At 40.7% G+C, this 21450-nt stretch overlaps 1 protein-coding gene across 3 annotated transcripts in view; it reads left to right on the forward strand.

Moving 5' to 3' along the window:
* Window positions 1-21450, forward strand: part of DNAI1 (dynein axonemal intermediate chain 1) — a 137060-nt gene that overhangs the window by 30226 nt on the left and 85384 nt on the right. For all 3 annotated transcript variants that reach the window (XM_038170634.2, XM_072031379.1, XM_072031378.1), the window contains exons 11-12: window positions 166-283; window positions 2743-2786. In XM_038170634.2, the coding sequence (XP_038026562.1) occupies window positions 166-283; window positions 2743-2786 (162 nt within the window). The remainder of the gene's footprint in view (window positions 1-165; window positions 284-2742; window positions 2787-21450) is intronic.

The raw sequence follows: 21450 nt of genomic DNA on the forward strand, positions 1-21450 counted from the left end.
GACTTAGATGCTGTTTTGGGGTTGAGATGTAAGGACTGAAACAGTTTTTATACTAACAGGTTGTACAGAGGCCATGAGGCTCTTTCAAAGCTTGTCTGTTACTACAGCATGCTGATGTATTTCAGGTTTATTCAACAAGACCTATTCTTTGATTCTTGCTTTTAGATTTTAAATATTTTGAGGATGCCTCCGATGAATACAGGGACCAGAAAGGAACCCTTCTCCCACTCTGGAAGTTCCAGTATGACAAAACCAAGAGACTTGCAGTTACTGCCATCTCCTGGTAAGTCTCTTTAGTGCAAACTTGCTCTCAGCTGTTTTGCAGGGAAATGCAATTAATTATCATGTCACCTTACAAGGCAGTGCTTGTTTCTGTGGGAACACTTTTCTGAATAATTACAGTCAGCTACTTTCACACCTAAACATGCCAGGTGCTTCTGGATGGGAAGCACCTTGTGTGAGGCTGAGTATGCCAGGCGTGGGACATTCAGCAAAAGGTGAAGGTACAGCAGGCTTGAGGCAGTGCTAGGACAAAGTGAGTACAGTTAGCAGAGCAAGTAAGAGTCCCTTCTTGGGAAAGCTGGGATGGACATATAGTGTCTTCAGATATTCCAGGCAGTGGAAGCAGGGACATGTGGCCTGGGATGCCATCTGGATGTGCCGGGATGGGATCAGGAAAGCCAAAGCACAGATGGAACTGAACTTTGCAAGAGATTCAAAGAATAATGAGAAGGGATTCCATAAGTAAATTTGTCAGAAAAGAAAGGCCAAGGAGAATGTACCTCCCTCTGATGGATGAGAAGGGAGACATGGAGAAGGCTGAGATAATGAAGAAGTTTTTTGTTTCAATCTTTACTGCCAGTCAGACTTCCCATTTCTCTCAAGTTCCTGAACCTGTAGGCAAGGGCTGGGGGAGCAAAGTCCCTCCCACTGTAAACAAAGAGCAAGTCTGAGACCACTTGATGAAATAGAGCAGGTACAACTTTATGGGACTGAATGAGATGCATCCCAGGGTCCCGAAGGAACTGACTGATGTAGCTTCTAATCCACTCTCCATCGTATTTGAAAAGTTATGGCAGTCAGGTGAAATCCTCAATGACTGGAAAAGGGGAAACATCACTCCCATTTTCAAAATGGGTAGAAAGGAGGACCTGGGGAAGTACAGACCAGTGAGCCTCACCTCTGTGCCTGGAAGATTGTGGAACAGATCCTCCTGGAAGGAGGCACTTGCAGGACAAGGAAGTGGTCCAAGCCAGCACAGCCTGTTTATTTCTGATCAGTCCAAAAACTGTCACTGTTTTTAAAGTACCACTTTAAAATCAACTCTCTTTTTTTCTGAGGTGTTATTATCATGGTAATTACCATGAAAAAATACTCATCAACAACCTGGATTAGTCCTTTACTTTTTAACATGATTCTCCCGAGAACTGTTTTGATCATGCGCATAAATGTGAGACTTACATGGCCCCTGCCTTGTGCTCCTCTGCAGCCAAGCCTCTTCCCACTTGTTTGTGGGGCAGTGTGATCGCATCTGTGTCTTGCCAAAGAGGATCTATGGAGAGACAGAACAGGACTGCAGTCTTCTGTCTTTTCAAGCCATTGCAGTTACTATACTTTAATAGAATACTGAGGATGTAGTTGTGTGATAATTACAAAATAGCCCTAAAATGAGGTATAAAATTGGGGATAAAAGGCATCTTTTATAGGTAGCTTGTGTTGCAGTTATTCTTGCTTCAAGGAAATTATAACAGAAAGATTGCCCTGGAATTGGAAGAATGACCCTAAATTGCTTTATGTAATAAGCTTTTCTAATTTAATTTTTGTTCTCATATTGTTAGCAGTGACAATGCATTTAGTGGATAGAGCAAGAGCATTAGGCTCCCTAGGTATCAGCCCAAGTGAAGAATGTGAAATGTTTTTATTTTTTCAATTCAGAATAGTCAAAGAAAAGAATCATCAGGTAAGTTTCATTTCCATTCGTTTCAGTTCCAACTGTTTCACAGAAATTTTTGTCATTGATTGTGCTGTGTGATCTTAGGGCCAGCAACAGTATTGAACGTTTTCCCATGTAAACCCTACACTAACTGTCCACAAACAGCAGAAGTTGTAAAGGTAGATGTTTTTCAAATAGAGGGATTTAAGAAGGCATAGTAGCTAATTAGTCAGTCAGTATGCTTCAGCAAATATACTGATCATCTCTTCAGTCAGAAGAGAGTTTCCCTTCTTGGTCTGTGGTAATGATAATGAATTTTTTAACTGATAGCTGTTTCTGAAAGCATCCATCATTATTTAGTGATAGGTGGGGAAACTAAGTTAATTGAATACTATTCTTTTGTGGGTTAGAAACTCCTTTATTCTTGCTTCTGAAAGATGGATACCACCACATTCCTGCCTTTTTCATTTCCTCAAAGACAGCATTTTTAAAAGTGAAGATTACATGATCATGGAGTACACAGGCCAAGAATTGATGAAGATTGATGTTGTATCTCAGTCTCTGACATTTTTATACTTTTCATCTACTGCTGTGGTCTTCAGATGTTCTGTTTCTTGTATGCATATTGAGTCCAGAAGAATTACTTATGCATGAACTTTACTAGTGCATATATTCAAAGGGTCAAGCCGTTAGACTGTATGCAGTCCTGTGGGAATGGGCTCTGATGTTAATGTGTGAAACACTGTGCATTTCTGTGGAAGAATACGGTTAATAATAAATGAAAACTTACATGAATTTTCTCATTGCAGGAATCCAAAATACAAGGACCTATTTGCAGTGGGGTACGGCTCTTGTAAGTAACAAATGCAGAAGTGTCATTGAGGGATTTAAAATATTAAACTGGTGCATTGAGATTAAATTGTATTATACTGCACAGATTGCTTCTCATAGAAAAGACTCACCGAATTTCATAGCTGTAAATTAAGATTTATCTCAAGATAGGAATTACACCTTTACATTCTTTGACATTAACAGACTTCCACAAATAAATAGGCATAGGCAATGTTAGCCAGGGCTTCTGGTTTATGATAGTGCTGACTCTTCCTTTGGTCAAGGACTTGCCTCTAGAATCATCACTTAATTCTTTTTTGCTTACCTGATGCTCTGTGACTGGCATTTCCCTGTTCCCACTCTTTGGATTGCTGAAAGACTAGATGTTCTTCCAGAAGCTAACGGTGAGATACTTCTTTAAATGTAAACTCATTGTTCTCTTGTAGGGGGACATCTTCTAGGGATGTCTCAGAAGACAAGCACTCCACTAGGGCATATCAGGCCTGTATGTTGTGAAAAGGCACCTCCCCTGCTGTAGTGTCTGGGATTAGATATGTGATAATTATGAGCAGCTATGGACATCTCTGGTTCAGATTTTCCTGTGTTAATCCATTGTAATTTCTATCCAGTATTATTGCTCTCACATTCAGGAAATATAATTCTAACAAGTTGATATTTTCTCACCATTTTCATGCTGTTTTGCTATGTGCCTTACATCTACCTGCTCAGTTTATCTTTGGATTGTTTTTTGTTTGATTGATTTGTTGTTGTTTTTGTTTGTTTTGTTTTTCATTTTACAACATGGGAATCATATCAACAGCCTTGCTTTTCCTCTTGTTCGGTGTCTCTTATTGCTACAGACAAAATGACTGCTGTATTCTGAATTCATTTCTTCACATCTCCTCTTTACTCCTGTCTAGACAGAACAGTTAAGTCACTGTGAATAAACTTTCTCTCTTCCATTCTTCCACTTGGTTCTCTTCTCTAGCTCTACCCGAAGTGCTGACTATAATGAATAGCTTCTTAGGCAAGGGATGACATTCTAGTAGATCTCCCCAGGACCACTGCTTCCCAGATGCAGTGAAAACTCAATAACTGAAGTTATTTAGCAGGTATTCTGTATTATGGCACTGGGAATGGGGGAGATTGTGCCTAAGACACACACACACACAGGGTTACTGGCAGTGTGCTTCTATTAATGGGGTATATGTGTGTTCATTTCACTTCCTGTAAGTCTCTTGCATATTCATTAGGTCTCCAAAGAACCATTAACATAGGTTCCTGCCCCTGTTCGCATGTGTACTGGCGCCCTTAGGTGGTCGTTGGGGTGTACTCTGGTGGTCTTTTGGTGAAGGCCAGAAGTCTTCTTTGCTGCTAAACTTCTGACCCGTACTTTTTTTTTTGACAGACTTCAGCAGTCCAAGCCTGTTCTTGCTGGTTCTATTAACTGTGTGTACAACGTCTTTTCCTCCCTTATCTTTAGGGTCGTCCTGTCCTTATGGTTGATTTGCAGCGTACTCCTTGTCTTAGCCCTGTCCTTGTGGTTAATATACAACATACAACTGTATTAGCTAAAACTTGCAAAATCAACATCCTTTACCTTGTTCCCTGTCTCAAAATCCTAAAAGAAAGAGAGCAGTTGAGAGACACGTTTTCCTGGGGTCTTTCTCACACAGGTCTTTCTGACGCAGGAAGTGTTGGCTCCTCAATTTTATCTTCTCAGTGGGGTACTCCGTAAACTTCTGAGGTCCTTTCAAAGTGCCTCTGAGACTTGCTAGGACTCTAGTCTTTCCCACTATGTAGTTCGTGTTCAGTCACATTGCTGGCATTTTCATATAGTGAATGGTGAACTTTACCCCTGACTTTTGCTTCAGATGGGGTGATGTTAACAAAAACGAATATAGAACTACCAAAATCCCAAACTATTTTAAGTCTCCACTATTGGTTTTGTTTGTTTGTTTGTTTTTCCTCAGAGTTTATGAAGGCCAGAGCAGTATCCTACTTGTCCTTCTCCAGGGCATCTGCTCCTGGGGAAGATGTCCCCACCTAACTTACCAGTTATTTTGAAATGAAACAGAGAGGGGCTGAGAAAAGAACAGTACTGCAAAGGAAGCAGAGCCTTCTCCTTGCTAAAGAAAAGGGTAGGCTACAGAATGGTACTCATAATTTGTGAGAAGGACCAGGTGTTTTGACACAGTCTCCCCATTGTTTCTAGCAGGAGAGCTTTCCTTCTTCTCTGAGTGTTAGTATTTATTTTTTTTAAGTAAAAACTGAATCTGCTGTAGAGCACTAATAATCCTCTGTCTGGTTTGAAATTAGTCATGGGGCTACAGGTAACCAGTGTTTGAGAATAGCAGATAGCAGGATTAGTAACTGAAATTTTTACCCTAAGCACTACAATGTCTGGAGTTCTTTGTGGAGGACATAGAGTAGGGGAGCCAGAGAGAGGACCTTGTCAATGGGAACATCTTTGCCCACCAGCCATTTCAGTTGCTCTGTGTCTGCCTGCATATTACAGGTGGACATTTTTTGCTAGCATTCGTTGGGCTGGAGAAGTTATAGTTTGTTGTGAATATTCAGAACTAAGAAGGCAAGTTGTCTGGTGTTTATTTTAAGTGTACACTTTTTTGAGTGGATGCTGAAGGATCTCAGCTGTGATAAAATGAGTAATGAAATTCAGTGTTGAGAAATGCAGTGCATGTGGAATAAAAAGCTCAGCACTGGGCTCAAAGGAAATTGCTGTTATTCAGGAAAGTAGTCCTGAGGTCACTGTAGGTGTTTCTTTTCAAACATTTGATAGTGCTCAGCAGTAGTCAAAAAGGCAGATCAAAAACTGATGGGAATTATAATGAAAGAAAAATAAAACAAAACTTCTGGATACAGTAGAAACAAAATAGAAAGCTACATATAAAGCAGCAGTAGAAACAACAATAGAAAAATGAAAAGAATAAGACAAGATCTGTGATATATTGACATCTTGATTACTGTGTGCAGTTCTGGTTTTGAACTATGAAGAAGAATGCATTAGGCTGTGGGATTATGGAAGAAGGTACAGAAAAAGGCAACAAGAGTGATCAGAGATATATATGATGACTTCTGTATCAGAGAGCATAAACAGACTGGGACTCTTATAATAGATAAAGGAGAGGGGATTTGGTATGGCTCTCTAGATTCCTGAGTGGCAAGAGGACAGTGAAAAAGTGTCAAATGTTCATTATTGCCTATAACACAAGGATGAGAGAGACCTTATGAAATTATCGAGCTGCAGGACAAATGCAAATTTAAAATAGAATAATATAATATGTAATGAAATTGTGGACCTTTTCTTCTTGTCCTCCATGCTCTGGAGGACAAGGATATACATGGAATTTAAAGATCAATTCATGGAAGGGCAGTTTGCTGCTAGCTATTACCAAGGACAAGTCCTCTGATTCAATGAGTTCATAACTGCAAGTTGCTGGAAACTCTGAGGATGTACAAGCGGACAGACATTTCTCTTGTGCTCTTTAAGCAGTTGCTACTCTGTCCTCTTGGAGAGAAGACACTTGGCTACAGGGGCCTTTGGTGTGGTCCCAAATAACAGTTCTTATGTATTTTTCTGTGCTCTGACCATAAAACCATGGAATCACAGGATCATCTAGGTTGGAAGAGACCTCCAAGATCACGCAGTCCAACCTCTGACCTAACACTAACCAGTCCTCCACTAAACCATATCCCTAAGCTCTACACCTAGACGTCTTTTAAAGACCTCCAGGGATGGTGACTCCACCACTTCCCTGGGCAGCCCATCCCAGTGCCTCACAACCCTTTCGGTAAAGAAGTTTTTCCTAACATCCAACCTAAACATCCCCTGGTGCAACTTTAGCCTATTCCCCCTCGTCCTGTCACCAGGCACATGGGAGAATAGACCAACCCCCACTTGTCTTCACTTACACTAGTAAGGATTACATTCTGTGTGCAGTATTGCAGCATTTCATTTTTCTCTTAAAATGACATTTTTCTCTTGAAGTTAATTCCATCTGGGTCCAAGAAAAGTTCCTGTTAGTTTTCTGAGAAATGTAATTGGCCTGGCAATTTCTTTAATATGTCAGGGAGCAGATATTCTGAAGAGCAAATTAGGATCAGTCTTTGTAAAAGAAAGCATGTCAAGAAATGCTCAGGATATTCCTCATCTTGTACAGCAGAACAAAATCTTGTTGTGCTCACAGCTCCTGTGCTCAGAGTGCTGTAATTAGGCAGGGCCTTCCCACTGCCCTGCCACCCAGACACAGAAGAGGAGATGCAAGCTCAGTGATGGTAACCTCCTGACTCAGCCTGTTCCAACAATTGTTCTAACTTAACTTACTACAGTAGGCAAGACCCTGGCATCTGTACTCTGTGGGCTGTGCAAAAGTGTTTGCTGTTTGCGTTAGAAATCAGTGCATGTAGTATGCTAAGGGTACTGGATGCTGCCTGTGTACATTGTGCCAAATGCAAAATGCAGATGTAGAGGAAGCCCTAACTGGATCCTAAGTGGCTTGCAATCTAGATGGGTAGGTATCTCATTTTTATAGCAGACACAGAGGGCAGAGTCTATCTCAGCCAGCTGAGAGCTGGGAGCTGAGTCTCTGCCCTGAGCTTCCTCTGTAGTCAGTGGTGAGAGATCAGCACATCCAGAGGCCATCTGTCCTGCCCTAAGGGCGGTGTCCAAGAAAGGAGCTAAGTAGCTCTCTGGAAGGGATCATCTCTCCCATAGAGCACAGATTGAGCCTAGGCAGAGCACTTAGACTAGATGCTTGTCTCTTAGATGGCTAAAGTGAGGAGAGATGAATCCTGCCCAGAGCAAATAGCCTCGTGTTCACACAGGGGTTGGGGTAGAGCCAGAAGCAGAACCCAGATCTGTGGATCTGTGGTGACCATAATTACATCACCAGTCTTTTGTGCAACATGCCTTTGGCAGCACTGCCAGGATGCCAGCTACACGTTTGTCCTGCTGCCCAAAGTATACTTTCTGAAACAAAAGGTCCCTTGTTTTCTGTGGGTCCATTTCACTCCATCGCAACGGATTCTTTACAAAGAGGGGCCTAGCCTTTTGCTTGCTTTTGTATCTTGTTTCTGGAGGTTTCAACAGTGATTTACTTGGATGGGGTTTCTGATGCTAATGGCATTTCTTTGGCATGAGACAGTCTCCTCTGAACAAGGAAATATTGTCATCATAATTTGCAATTCAGGTTCTTTGCTGCCTGGATAGAATTAATTTTTATTCCCATCAGGAGGAGCTGTCTTTCTGGTTTTGTTTTTGCATAAATGAGATCGCTGGATTTCTGGCTAGATTGACAGCCTGCAGTACAGGGTTCAGAGGGCTGTGATGGGGATTGGGCTTGTGTTTTGCCTTGCTCATGGGAGCACCACAAGCCCAGGCCTTAGTAATCACCTCGATTCATGTTTCACAAGCAAGAGTGCCTCTGACAGCATTCAGAGATGGCTTTTTATGTGCAGCTCTGTCTGTCAGTACATGAGGTGAGTAAAGAAAAGCAGTATCTGCCTGGCCAGTGTACTTTCTCCTGCTATTTCTTTGCACTCCACAGATGTAACTTTTCAGTCACAAGGATGAGTGAGGAGTACAGGCTTGCACCCAGAACATGGATAGTCTTTCATTCACTGCCTGCTACTGACCGACACTGATGGATGGGCATTGCAATGAGGATATTCCCCAATGGGACATGCTCAGAGTGCTTCAGAGAGAACAGGGAGAGGAGAAAATTATCCAGGTGGCTTTAACAGCAAGGTACTGCAGCTTCACTCCTATGCTTTGTAGGCATGGAGGTTTCACAGCTGGAGGTTTCATCTCACAGCAGATCTTTCACTCTTGCAAGTCAATTGAATCTACTCTTCCTCAGTGCTCCATGAGCACATATCACTTAAGAATGAAGTGAAGCTCCTCAAGGAATTAGCTCCACAGTGACACTGAGAAACCTTCTCTCCAGGAAAGGTAGTGAATACAAGTTAGCAGGATGAATGTAAAGTAAGATTGGCATGAACAATGAACCTGCTTCTCTTACCTTGCAGACAGCTTCTCTGCAAGGGTCTGACAGACAACTGAATGGAGAATCCATGACTACACACCATAACTGGTGATTTGCAGAATCAGGACTTTAAAATAGGAGCTTAGAATAGAGAAAATGACTGGTAACAAAACTTGCTCGCTTCTGGAGGGTAAAAGTCATCCTGCAGGGACTAAGAGAGTGTCTTTGGAAGTATGCTGTTCTCTTTCTTTCCTTTTGTGCAAGAAGCCTGGATTCCCTCTAGAAAGCAAAAAGTGGAAACAATAATTAGTGGAGGATTCCCAATGCACCATTCACTCCAAAGATTTCACGAAAATTAAAATCAGCTTCATGTTACACAACAATTAGGTTCATGTAGAGCCTGTTCCAAGTCCCAAAGGCTTCTGCTAGGCCAAATACTTTGTTTTCTAGCGTCTTCCAAATATTAATTTGAGAGGCACAAATCATGAGTAGTGGAAGCCAAGGTGGCCTGTTTCCAAGTTCTTCCAAGGGAAAGAAATTCGTTAGGCACCCTATACCCTCGTGGTTTCAGAGTGCGATTCTTACCTCAAAATGCTGTAGAAAACCTTAGGTGTTGAAACCTCAAGTCTTGGAAGAGATAGGGCAGATATTGGAAGAGATAGGGCAGATATTCTCTGACAGAGTGTAGGATCCTGAGCATATAAGCAAAATGCTTTCACCAGGCATCAGGAAGGACTCATGATTTTCAGAGCACCATTTCAGAGTTGTGCCCTGCCCTGCCTTGCACCTTCATTTCAGTTATGGACCGTCTATGGACTAAGATTAACTTTCAGAAAATACAAGTCCAGGAGCCAGGGTAGATATCAGGTAGATATCAGGTCTTTCCTGATCCTGGGAAAAGAGCAATCAAAGAATTGAAGCCTAAGCTCTCATCATAACTCTCCTAAGGCAAGCCTACAGCTGTTCTGAGCAGGGTGTGTGTGACATTCTTCTTGGAGTCAAGAAAAAAAGTCATGGGCAGTGAGGCTGGATCCCATCCTACATTCACATGCTGGCTGGAAGATTTATCTTAAAAGCTGGGTCAAGGCATGTGTTTTAGAATGATGCTCAATTTCCATGTCAAACTGGTGAGATCTTTGCATCCCCCTCATACTGTTCCATCTTTGATTTGGTCTGCCTCTTGATAAGTGGTGTCTCATTTCAAGGTTAAATTTATCTAATTTAAATTTTTAACCATTGAAGCTCATTATTATCTTGCTGGAAAAGCTTTTTGAGCTTGAACACTACTCCCTTCTCCATGGGTAAATGCTCATATGTATTGATGAAGCATTCTCTCATTTTTCTTTTTTAGGCTGAACTCATTATGCTCTACTCAAGGTTTGTTTTCTATAAGCTATGTTATATTAGGGGACTTTCTCTAACCTTTCATGAAAACATCCCCATTCTTCCTGAGTGCAAGTAGCGTAACTAGACACACTGGCCTAGTTTCTTTCTTATGCGTGCTTCATACAGACGCAATTTTGCTTCCTTGGGTGGTTCTCCCAGTTTTAGACCCAGCCACTGTGTAGTCACAGCTCATGGTAATGGTTATCCAAAACACCTGGCATGGGTCTTCGAGATTTTGCTCTCCAAACTGTAGCTTCCCTTCCTTGGTGTAACTTGCATTCCCAAATGTACTATGGGTCTATGGAAAGGGCACATGCAGTGGTGCCAATTTAACTAATAGGATGCTGTAACTAAGAGCGCACTGTAAGAGTAGCTGCCGTTTTCATCATTTCTGTGTCACCCACTGTTGTGTCATCAGATTCTCCCAGCAAATGGTTTATATCAGAATGTAGATTAAAATAAAAACATTAGCAGTGCAGGACCGAGAAATGATGCCTGTAAATCTGCACTAGAAAGCATCTCTATTTATTTCTGTCTCTACAGCTCTACTTTAGGCCTTGACAGTGAACCAGTTTTTAATCCATCTAGTATGTGCTCTGCTAATTCCATATCATAGATACATTTTAAAATGAAATGTTATGATGTGCTTAACTGAATGCTGAGGGAATACACAGATATATTCTTGTCGGCACAGTTACTTCATCAGTCATCCTGACAGAAGGGATGGCAGCTTTGACAAGACATTTACCCTCTCCATACATCTGGAGACCTAAGTAATGGAGGAGATAATTCAGGCAGAAGGACTGGGACTCGCACTGAAATAATCTCACTGCATATAGAGAAGATCTGTGATGCTTAATTTGTTTTAGCTACTTGCTATAATGCTTAATCTGATCTTGAAATGTAGATAAAACCTTGAAGTTTTCTACAAGATCTCAGTCAAATTATGAAAGTATCCACAATTTATGAAGACCAGCTCTCTGAAATTCCCAGAGACATTAGAAATTCATAAAAATGGAACTGAGACATATTTCAAAAAGTTATTAGTCTGTCTCTGTGAAAGATAGTACTTTTATTTAAAACAGGGGTTTGAGGACTAAACTTAGTCCTACTTAATGAATGCAGTGTAATTGCTGGCGTGGTTGAGAGCAATCTTTGTGACAAGTACAGAAGTGTGTGTTCGAGAAAGAGAACCCTGTGAGTCTGAAAACTCCAATTTGGCAATGCGGGCTGTGTGATTAAGAAGAATCAGTGTTAGAAATTGTACCAGGTGTTTGTGGATAATTGTCCTCTGCTATGTCAGATTTAAAGGTTGTGATGCAGCATGTGGAAGGTTGTCTGGGCTGGATTTATGTAACAAGCTGCTATATTACATTTGGTAGTTTCTGATGAATGACCAACGAGCTTTAAGTAAAAGCAATAAGAGGATTGAATGCTGCCTAAGGAATTCAGATCTCTGAACCAGGCCATGGGAAGTCTCTTCCAGGTGACTTCGGGGATGTATATACATTTAAATCATGTTCCCAGAAGACACAGAAGAATGCTGGGAGCGGAGTTCCCTGCTAATCTTTCTCTAAGCTACATAAGATCATTTTTGTATAGAGAATACAGAGATTAAAGACCTTGGCAGAGAGAGAAAAAACATTTTGGACTGGTTAAATGAAATTCCCTGTCTTGCCGAAGGCTTTGCGTGCATGATTCATGTGCGGGGACTGCACTGGGGCTGGCTCCCCCACCGCATAAGGACCTCTGTGCTGGACTGGGACCAGCAGGCAGCTATGGCCTTGCAAGAAACCCCAGTAAAGCTACAGGAGTTTTCTAATATCACCCTGAATACATTACCACCAAAGGCTGATAGAGATTCATGTGGCCCACAGTTGCATGCACATACCTCAAAGGGAGCTTGATATTGAAGTCTGGATTCAATTTGCTATTTGGCCTATATTTGTGTAATGCACTAAAATGACATAACAGATCCCAGCTTTGGGAAAATGCCTCTGTGTCACTCAGTCTTGTGCTCAGCACTGATCTAAAGTTGCTAAAATTAAATATGACTTCAGAGTTCAAAGATCCAGGAAGATCACTCTGACTTTTTGGTAACAGCTAGATGTGTTGTGCCAACAAGGTGGCTTAGCTGTGAAGGTATTGTTTAATGACATGCTGGATATTTGTACTCTAAATTGAAAGACTGTCACCATTTGCAAATGCTGCTGATGCCAGTTATTAGTGGTAGTTGGTTTATTAGTGATATATTAGAATTTATGTTGAGAAAGAAAAATGAGACAATAACAAAATTAGAACATAATGGTTAGTTGCTAATGCTTAGTTGCTAATTATTTTAATTGATTATATTTGTTATATCAGGCAGACAGAAGACCCACTAAGTAATATGCAAAATGGCTACTGGAAGGGGTATTACAATGCAGAAAACAAATACAACCAAATTAAAAAAAAAAAAAAGAAAGAAAATTAGGAGGGAATATGTGAGTCTTGTTTGTGAATTGCAGAAGAACATTTTTAGGGACACTCAGTATACCCATAATCAAAAAAGGAAGACCCTGGAGGACATGGGTCTCCTCTGTATTAATTTATGAGTTTTGGGTGTGCTATGTGCCTTTTTAATAGCTGTAAGAAGTTTTTTCCATGACTACATTGTACTAATTAAAAGAGGCTGTTGAGAAAGAAAAGACAAGAAACAAAAATAGGGCTTTTAAATGCCTCTGAGGCAAACATATCAAAAGTTATTAATAACTAGGTCTTATGCTAATCTACGTTTTCATCCACGAGGAAGAAGTAAACAGAAGATCACTGCTGATGTTTTGATGAGTCAGTTATCTGGGACGTGGTAAGAATGGAACAATCAGATAAAATATGCAGAGTGATTTAAATCCCTTGGTAGGTGAGTACAGGAAATCAGCCTGTGTTATGGTGTCCGAGCACGTATGTGAAGAAATTCCAGCCATATATCCATATGGGGACAGGGATCTTCAGGAGCAGTGATTTTACTTATTTATTTATTTATTTATTTATTTATTTATTAAGGCTTAAGAACTGCAGTGATGAAACCTTAGGGCTGAACTGAGCTAAGAATGGCCTCTGAGATCCTGGGCTCTGCACAGAGGAACTCTGCAAAGGTTTAAAGAGCCTTTTGTATTTAGTGCTGGAGTGATCGCTGTGTAAAGGCATGCTCATTTCTGGTTTTGACATACTAGGGAGGATGACAAACTAAAAACAGGAGGACTGACCTGGGAAATGGAGTCAAGGAGATCAGTTTGTTCAGCTTGTCAAAGGAAAGCTTATTAGGTAGTTGTATCGTGGTGTGTTAAGTCTTTATATTGGGCAGACAGATCATGTAACAAAGGGATCATTAATCTCCCAGACAAATGGTGAAACAAGATCAAACAAAAATTGGAGCTGTGTGAATTCAGGCCAAAGTATGTTTTTTTAATAGCAGATGGGTAATTGAGAACAGTTAGTTTTGTCACATGGTAAATTCACAATGTATGGAAATTTTAAAATGTGGATAATTTAAAGGTTTGATACTTGTCTGTAAGTTTTGCTCTATAGCAGCAATTTTGTTTTGTTTTGTTTTTTAATTTAAAACAAGGCTTACTGTAGAAAATCATAAGTTCTTCATGTGTTTTGTTTTCCAGGATTCTGATTTATTTGGTCTTCTAGCCTTTTTAGAGGCTGCTGTCTGCACTGTCTCATGTCACTGTCTCATGTTAGAGACTTTACAGTTCACAGGAAAAGAATCTGTATCTTCCTCCATGGACTGGAGGTCTTTGAAAAACCTCCCCAGTGGAACCAGTGTTAGAAACTTAAGCCATCATGCATCTGTTGTATTGAGATAAATAACTGTGGGCAATTAGACATAATTACACTGAAAATGACAACACTTTTGAATCTGTTTTCCAAATACTGAATATTTCCTACCACACATACATTCTCTAGGAGTATAAAATGGACAGTACCTATTATACTGTCAACTTTGTTAGTAAATATAACCTAATAAGTGTAATACATTAAGTGAATCATATGAAATATTAATTTCAGTTGGTGACTTAATTACTGGTTTGTAATTTAAATGCTGTGAGCTTTGCTTATTTTTTTTCTAGCCTTAACCTTTTGATTCATTTAATTTTAAGTCAACTCATAATGTAGTGTTTTGCTGTGGCATTTTGTTAAGCACGTAATAATAAAGAGCTCTGTTCATGTGTTTGGGGAGAACGATGTTTTAAGAGGTTTTTTTAGAGCCTGGGGATCAAAGGAACTGCTCAGCCATCCTGTTGCGTCTCCGGTGCATTGCAGGCCATTAACTTCTATCCACTTGCCTCCCTGTCTAGCCCATTTAGTTTGATTAATGCATTTTAGTCCACAGGAGATTAAACATTTGTATGCCATAGAGTCTTACCTGTTTGATAATGCTAGGCTGACTCTTTCCCTTTCTTAGCTTTATCCCTGAAAACAGCTACATGTAAGTTACTGTGGGAATTCCTTTTTAGCGCCTGCACAAGAGAAACCAAGCAGAGATGGGTTAACTCTCTTTGCTATTGATGGTAAGGTGACAGTACCATAATGAAAATTGGCTAAGGACTTTCCTCCCTTTCATACTGAGAGACCCCTTGACTTGGCAGGAGACAACGTACAAATGTTGGGGAGAGGCAAAACAGCTCTATACGCTCTCTTAAAAGTGTCATTTTATGCTCTGTGTACTTTAAAGATTCTGTTTCTGGAATACAGGTGTTCTTTTTCCTGTGCTCTATAAGTCAAACACTATTTGTTTATTTTTGTATTTCTCCTCCTTGCTAAATACTAAGGTTACGTTATTAACATAGCTTGAATTTTCCATAACAAGAGTCTTGGAATCAAGTTTATTACTCACACTCTATTCTAAGTGACAAAGATATTGCCAAGTCCCTGGGCACTAACAGGCTTTAGTGGCCCTGACCACCATCAGCAGCATCACTGTTCAAGGGCTGCTGAGGCCCCTGCACCAGTGGCCGCATTACGGTGCTTGGGTAATGGCTCCCCATCCCTTAGGGAACATCCAGTGACTCTTGTAACCAAGCCTGACACGTATCCTGTTCCTCCAATAACCCAACATTTAGGTAGATAATTAACAAAGTATAATCTGTATAAAACACAAACCAATATAGTTTTGCCAAAACTTATGACAGATACTTAACTCTTTTTCCTTATTAAACTGTAGTTTGAAGGAATTGGTTTACTTTTCCTTGCTTTATTTTTCCTTGCCACAAACCTTCCTATGGGCCATAAAGCAGATTTCTTAATCTGAGTGCTTCTTGTTCTGTCAGAGAGAGAATGATAGCAAGAATATATAGATCCAATCTTGATTTAATTGTATGCATTAGGACTTCACAGTGGAGATGGACAAATGTGTAGATTCACAAAGGATGGGAATTTGTAAAATCCTTTCACCTGACAGTAAACCGGATCTATATGGCACTTTTTTCTGAGGAATTCCAGAGCCTCCATACAAGAGAAGACTAAATCAACCGATCTGTTTAGCCTCCATAGCATTCATAAGTATATCAGGGGTGCTAAATCCCAAGGAGGCATAAGAGCTATGTAAGGCCAGTGCAGGCACATCTAGTTGTTTAAGAGAGTTTCTTATGCTGTGGATTTGGTATGGTTGCCTGCCAGGAAAAGGCTCTGGATCCAACGATTTCCAGAAATTTTGTCTTTGTAGATGCAACCGTGGTTGTGAAATCAGCCACTTGGATAAGGAACGACGCTGACTTGATGAGATTATTTAATGCCTGATGCATAGCTTACTGTGGTTAATCAGCTCGGTATTATTAAAGCTCAAAAGTTTCAAAATCATTAATAGGAAGATAGAGCTATTGTGAAAAGATTTTTTCATGATGGTAGGAATGCAGCCTCTGTAGTTAAGTGTTGGTGTTGAAAAATTCCATGGTCATACGAATCGTTTGTACTGAATTCTGTTACTTTTTTTTTTTTTCTTCATGTTAACTGTTGCAGGCTTAGGTACGATCAGGTGGTGTGCATTTTTCAACTGCATTTGAAGCCTTTCATGCTAAGGAGTCACTTTAATGGCAGATCCTTGTGTGTAGTCTGCCATTCAGCAAGCGTTTCCCTGAGGGCAAAAGCGGGGGATTTTCAGCATGGATTTCTTTTCTTTTTTATGCTACAAAAAATATCCTTGTTTCAGTCCTGTAATGTGGAAGGTGCTGCAGGAATTCTTAATGAGCACATCAGTGTGTGGCTGAGATGCGGTGGATGTACCAGCTTGAAATAAATTTTGATGTGTTTCAGCTGTAATGCTTAAGTACCCTTGAATATGCTGCTTCAATCAGTTTGTTTGTGTTAGATTACTTTATATTGTGACAATAATTTCATATCCATGTGCTGTGATGAAATCGTCTATCTTGTGTAATTCTGATGGAGAAAAGATAAATCTCAAGCTGTGAGGTCTGCAGAGTTTGTGATCATACCTTCTGTACAGACATTATTAGCAGTGGTGTAACTGTTGGGACTGTGCTGGCCAAATGGATTAGTTATTAACTGAACTTCCACTTTAATTGCTTTGTTTCTTCAACTTAGTTGTTTTCATACAAAAATTCTGGGCACTGTAAAAGGATCTATTCAGGGAATGTAAGTTATACAGCACTGCTGTATGAATCAGCATGAGTAGCGTGCATGTAAACCCTGGGGTGACATTGTAGTGCAGAAAAATAGCAACATGAGAACAGCATAAAGAAAGCAAAAAATCCTCTGTGTAACTTCTGTCTGTGGCTTTAGTTGCCCCTTGCTGCACTGCACGCCATGATCACCCTTAAAGGCAAGACCATATATGTAAACAATGTTGCTACAAACCACAATGGGGAAAATAATCTATTTTTATGTAGTAACTTGACAAGTATACTAACTAATAGTTGTTTCTTTTAATAGCTCCCCTTAAAGCAAAATAAGCTAAATTCTGGTCTCTGGGCCACAATTTAAGGAAATAGGGAGTGATGGAATAAGTATGTCTTTGAATTTAATAAAAATAAAGTATTTAAAACTATTTTGGATGCAGTGTACAGATTTATGATGTCTTCAGCAAGAAGCTATTTGACATATGAAAGTGAGAAAACAGGAAGAACTAGAAGTGGAAAAGGCAATACTAATAAGCATTGGGAGTTCATGTTTCAGGGAATAAGGAATATTTCTTTGGCAGTCAGGAAAATTTTCCCTGAGGGTTGTTACGGTATTGCCAAGTCTGATTATTCAGAGATCACAAGGCAGGCTCTCAAAATCATGAGATTATTACAAATGATAAGACTTCATTTCTTTTTATTTGCCTTCTGTGCTTTCAGAGCAAAATGTGTTTGGTGTTTTAAAACCCTCTTTTATTGCCATGAGGGCTAGAAATGTTTTGTTCTGAAACGAAGCAGAAGCAGAACTTGTGCTTAAATAACAAAGCTGAGGCTTGGAAGAAAACCTCCTGCTATTGCAGCTCTCACGATATTGCAGGAATTGGCAGCCCTGTTGTGGCTCCTGTCTGTAAGATGCCTTGCACGGCTCTTTAAGCAGTGTTCTTCAAGAACACAGAGGCAGTGGTTCCCAAATACATGGACTTCTGTGACCTGAGAAGAATCACAATGGGTTCATGGCTGCGCAGATCTGATGAATTACAACTTTTGCCATTTTATGTTTTGTGAGACCAGCGTGCAGCTCCACTCCAATCCTTGGAACACAATTAGGAAACTACTGGTAAGTCATGGGTCTGATCCAGTTTTGCTAGTTTGATATTCCTTGCTGTTAATTTGCTTCCTTTACAGCATCTCAGTTTATCTGTAGCAATTAGGTTGCTGTTGTGGCTGAACTATTTGTGATTTTTAATGAAATTTTCTGAATTTGGATTCCCCACTGAGAAGAATGAATTAAGTTTTGCAAAGGAAAGTTTGAGCTATATTTTCAGATTTGCCAAAAGGTTTTTGAGGTTTCCAGCCAAACCCAATGCCCCATTGGGATCTTCCATACTTTAAAGGCATCAGAGCTTAGCTTCTTCCTACATGCCTGTTGTACTGCAAGATCTCTGACAGCCTGTAAGCCTTCCAGACTTCACAGCATGCTCTGAAATTGCAATTTCCTTTTCTTCTTTGAAACAAATTCTTATCATTTCTTGCATATGGTGTTACAGCTGACAGTATGTAGTCCCAGCCTGAATACTAAGACTGTAATACTGTTTCTTGAGTTCTGCTGGAGTGCATAAATGACTTCAACTGGACTCTCAGAGTAGGTGCCACGGGAAAGAAAACACAATCAATTTACAAGTGACGGTCGGTTGGGACCATGTTCTATATTGACCACTGGCTGACTCAACATTTTAACAAGACATTGTCTTCCCAATTTGAATTCCACTGCTTCTTGAACCCTTAGCTTTCTCCAAGCCTCACTGGATGCCATTTGAACTATTAATCATGTGTTTTTTTCTTTTACTTAGCACATGCATTTATGTGGTCATGTCATTCCCTGCTGTGTTGGGTAGGAGAGGGCAATCATGGGATATCTAAAATACTGCTGGGCTCTATTCTGGTTCCATGATCAGGCTTACCAGAGTCTCTGGCTATGGAATTATATTTAATTTCTGTTTATATAAACAAGATCAGATTCAACCCCTTGTTTTCATTGGGAAGGTGTTTGACTATGTCTGCCGTCTGCATTACAACATAAGGTATTTCTTCAGTTTTTGGAAGGATCTGTAAATTAGCACATTGGTCTGATTTTAATTCTTGGCTAATGCAGTGTTGGTTTCATACAAAAGTCCGTGTGAAATTAAAGAATGATACACAATCAGGCTGGAATGGGTCTCCAGAAATCAGTTACTCTGTATCAGGACAGGCTTAGTTCTGCCTAATGGCTTCTGACACGTGTGTGGCACTTCTTAATGCTTATCTTAATGCTTAAAAAGAAGGGGATTCTGTCTGCTCTTAAGCATCCTGCCAGATTCACTTGCTGGATAAAAAACCTGTGGGAGGACACGTGACAGCCCTTGCTACAGGGTTTGTTTTATCTCCAAATCTGAACGTCAGAAGTAAAAGACCAGAGCTTGGACTGGAAAGTAGATGAAGGATTTCCCACTTTAGCCAGGTGTCAGGGCAAGGACACATCTTTCTGGAGGAGAGTCTCCTTACAGCAGCAGGGACCTTTTAATTCCTTGTGTAGGTGTTTATCCAGAGAGTCTTTAAGTTCATCACGGACTATGCCCTACTTAGATCCTTTTCTTTTTCTTTTCTACTCCTGCAAGGTAATGCGTTCTTAAAACAGGGTTCTGCTGCAAGAAAGCATCCAAAGAAAACATCCTCGGTTAATGACTTGTGGTGTCCTTTGCTCATCTGTGGAAAATTTCCAAAGGACACAGTGCTGAGGAAGCAGGGAGCATTGCTACCCTGAGCCCCGTCCCTTTTTCAGTTGGCAGAGAGAAGGCCGAGGGTGCACACAACAGCTTTGAGATGCTCCTGTGCTTTCCCTTCTGTGTGTTGTGTAATGATGGCACAGAACATAACACCCAATATATCCCCTGGAAAATATGTTAGCTCCTGTCTATCAGCTGCTTACAGGCTGCATTTGTAGAAATTCTGGCTTTGTAAGGGCAGAGTCGCTGGAGAAGGGATTTGGTGTAATACCACATATGTTAATGTTGTCTGGCATCACCTCCTCCTCTGTATTATAAATATCCTGATCGGTAGTGGAACAGCATTAATTTGTACATGTTTTCATGCCAATTTTGATTGCTTTTTCTAATCAAATATTTACAAACAATCCCACCGTGCTGTCTGGCATCATGAGGCGGCTTTCTGAGCGAACCCGTTAATTTTATGCTGCACAGCATCGGCTGATTAGATGCTTTGTGGTGGAAGAATTGATATGAAAGCACAGAAATGAAAACAGCAATACTCCTGCCAAGCGCTCTAGCCTGTTGCTACACGTTGCTTTCATTCGTCAGCTGGTTTTATTCATTTGTCCGAAGGGATGTTAGTGAGTGAATCTTAACGGAGAATTACACAGACTGTGAAGCAGTGCTCAGGAGCACGGGAGTGTGGCTTCCTTGCTGTCTTCTCTCTGCACCCCTGCTCCCAACACCAGAGGTCAGCTTTCTACTGTTCATTTGAAGCCCTTTCTGCTCCAGCTGAGGCATCTAGCCATTACGAAACATAAAGAAACAAACAAGATCCGACTCTCCTCCAGGCAAAACAGGGCTTTCAAGAAGGGTTAAGATAGGAATAGCTGTGGGCTGGATAAGCTACTCTGCACTTCCCCTAGCAGAGCTAATTTCTAACAGCCCCTGTCTTCCAGCCTGGTGCCGTAGTTACGTGGTAATGATGGATATGAGAGCTTCTCTGTGGTGACCTGGGATTGCAGAGGGGGCAGGATCTCTGTTTTAGATACTTAAATGCTCTCCATTGCTGTGATATCTCAGTTTCTCTCTGCCTTGATAGTCTGCATCTTCCCAGATGAGGCTGGGCAATCCTGCTTGCATTCGTACTGATGAAAAAGCCAAGCCTCTGTGACAGGGGACCTGTAGAAGACAACACTTATCCAGAGCTGCATTCATCTCAGATCCCATAGGGCATGCCTCAAAACAAGGGGCTCTATTCCAGCAATTCACCCTAAGGTGCAGTGACTCCAGAGACCTTTTTCAGAGATGTTATTCAACCTCAAGTGCTGCTTCTCCAGACCAGTGCTCTCACATCATGTTTCTGTTTTGAAGAGAGCTCTTAGCTTGACCCAACCATCTTTTGTTCCTGCAAAGGGCAGGATACTCACTAGACAGATATCTCTCTGTACTGGTTAATAACCCAGTCTGTGAACTGGATCACAAGTCAGTTTTGAAGACCTAGCTCTCTTTAGATTTCATTTAAGAACTGCTAATTACATAGATTGAATGTTACAGTATCACCATCAGTGCCCTGAGATGGCAATGCTGTTTAAAATGATTGGTTCTCAAGCAGGTCAGCAAGCTCAGGGTCACAGAGTTAGAACAAAGAGTGGGTAAGAAGAAATGGCAGAGGGAAAGAGAGATCAGCATTTATAGTAGCAGCCCATGATGAGATTGTTTTGTGTCTGTTATGAAAACAGACTTGAAAATATTCTTCTACCTTGATGTACACTCTGAAAAAGAAAACTTCCAGCTCAATCTAAAAGGCCACTAGGCAGCTGCAGAAGTTCACCATAGGGGTCTGACACCAGGTGCTGTATGCTTTAACTAACCAGAGACCAGCAGGAGGGAAGAGGTGCCACCGCTGTGTGTGATTCTGGTCAGAC

The sequence above is a fragment of the Anas platyrhynchos genome, chromosome Z, assembly GCF_047663525.1.
Source record: "Anas platyrhynchos isolate ZD024472 breed Pekin duck chromosome Z, IASCAAS_PekinDuck_T2T, whole genome shotgun sequence".
Lineage (NCBI taxonomy): Eukaryota > Metazoa > Chordata > Aves > Anseriformes > Anatidae > Anas > Anas platyrhynchos.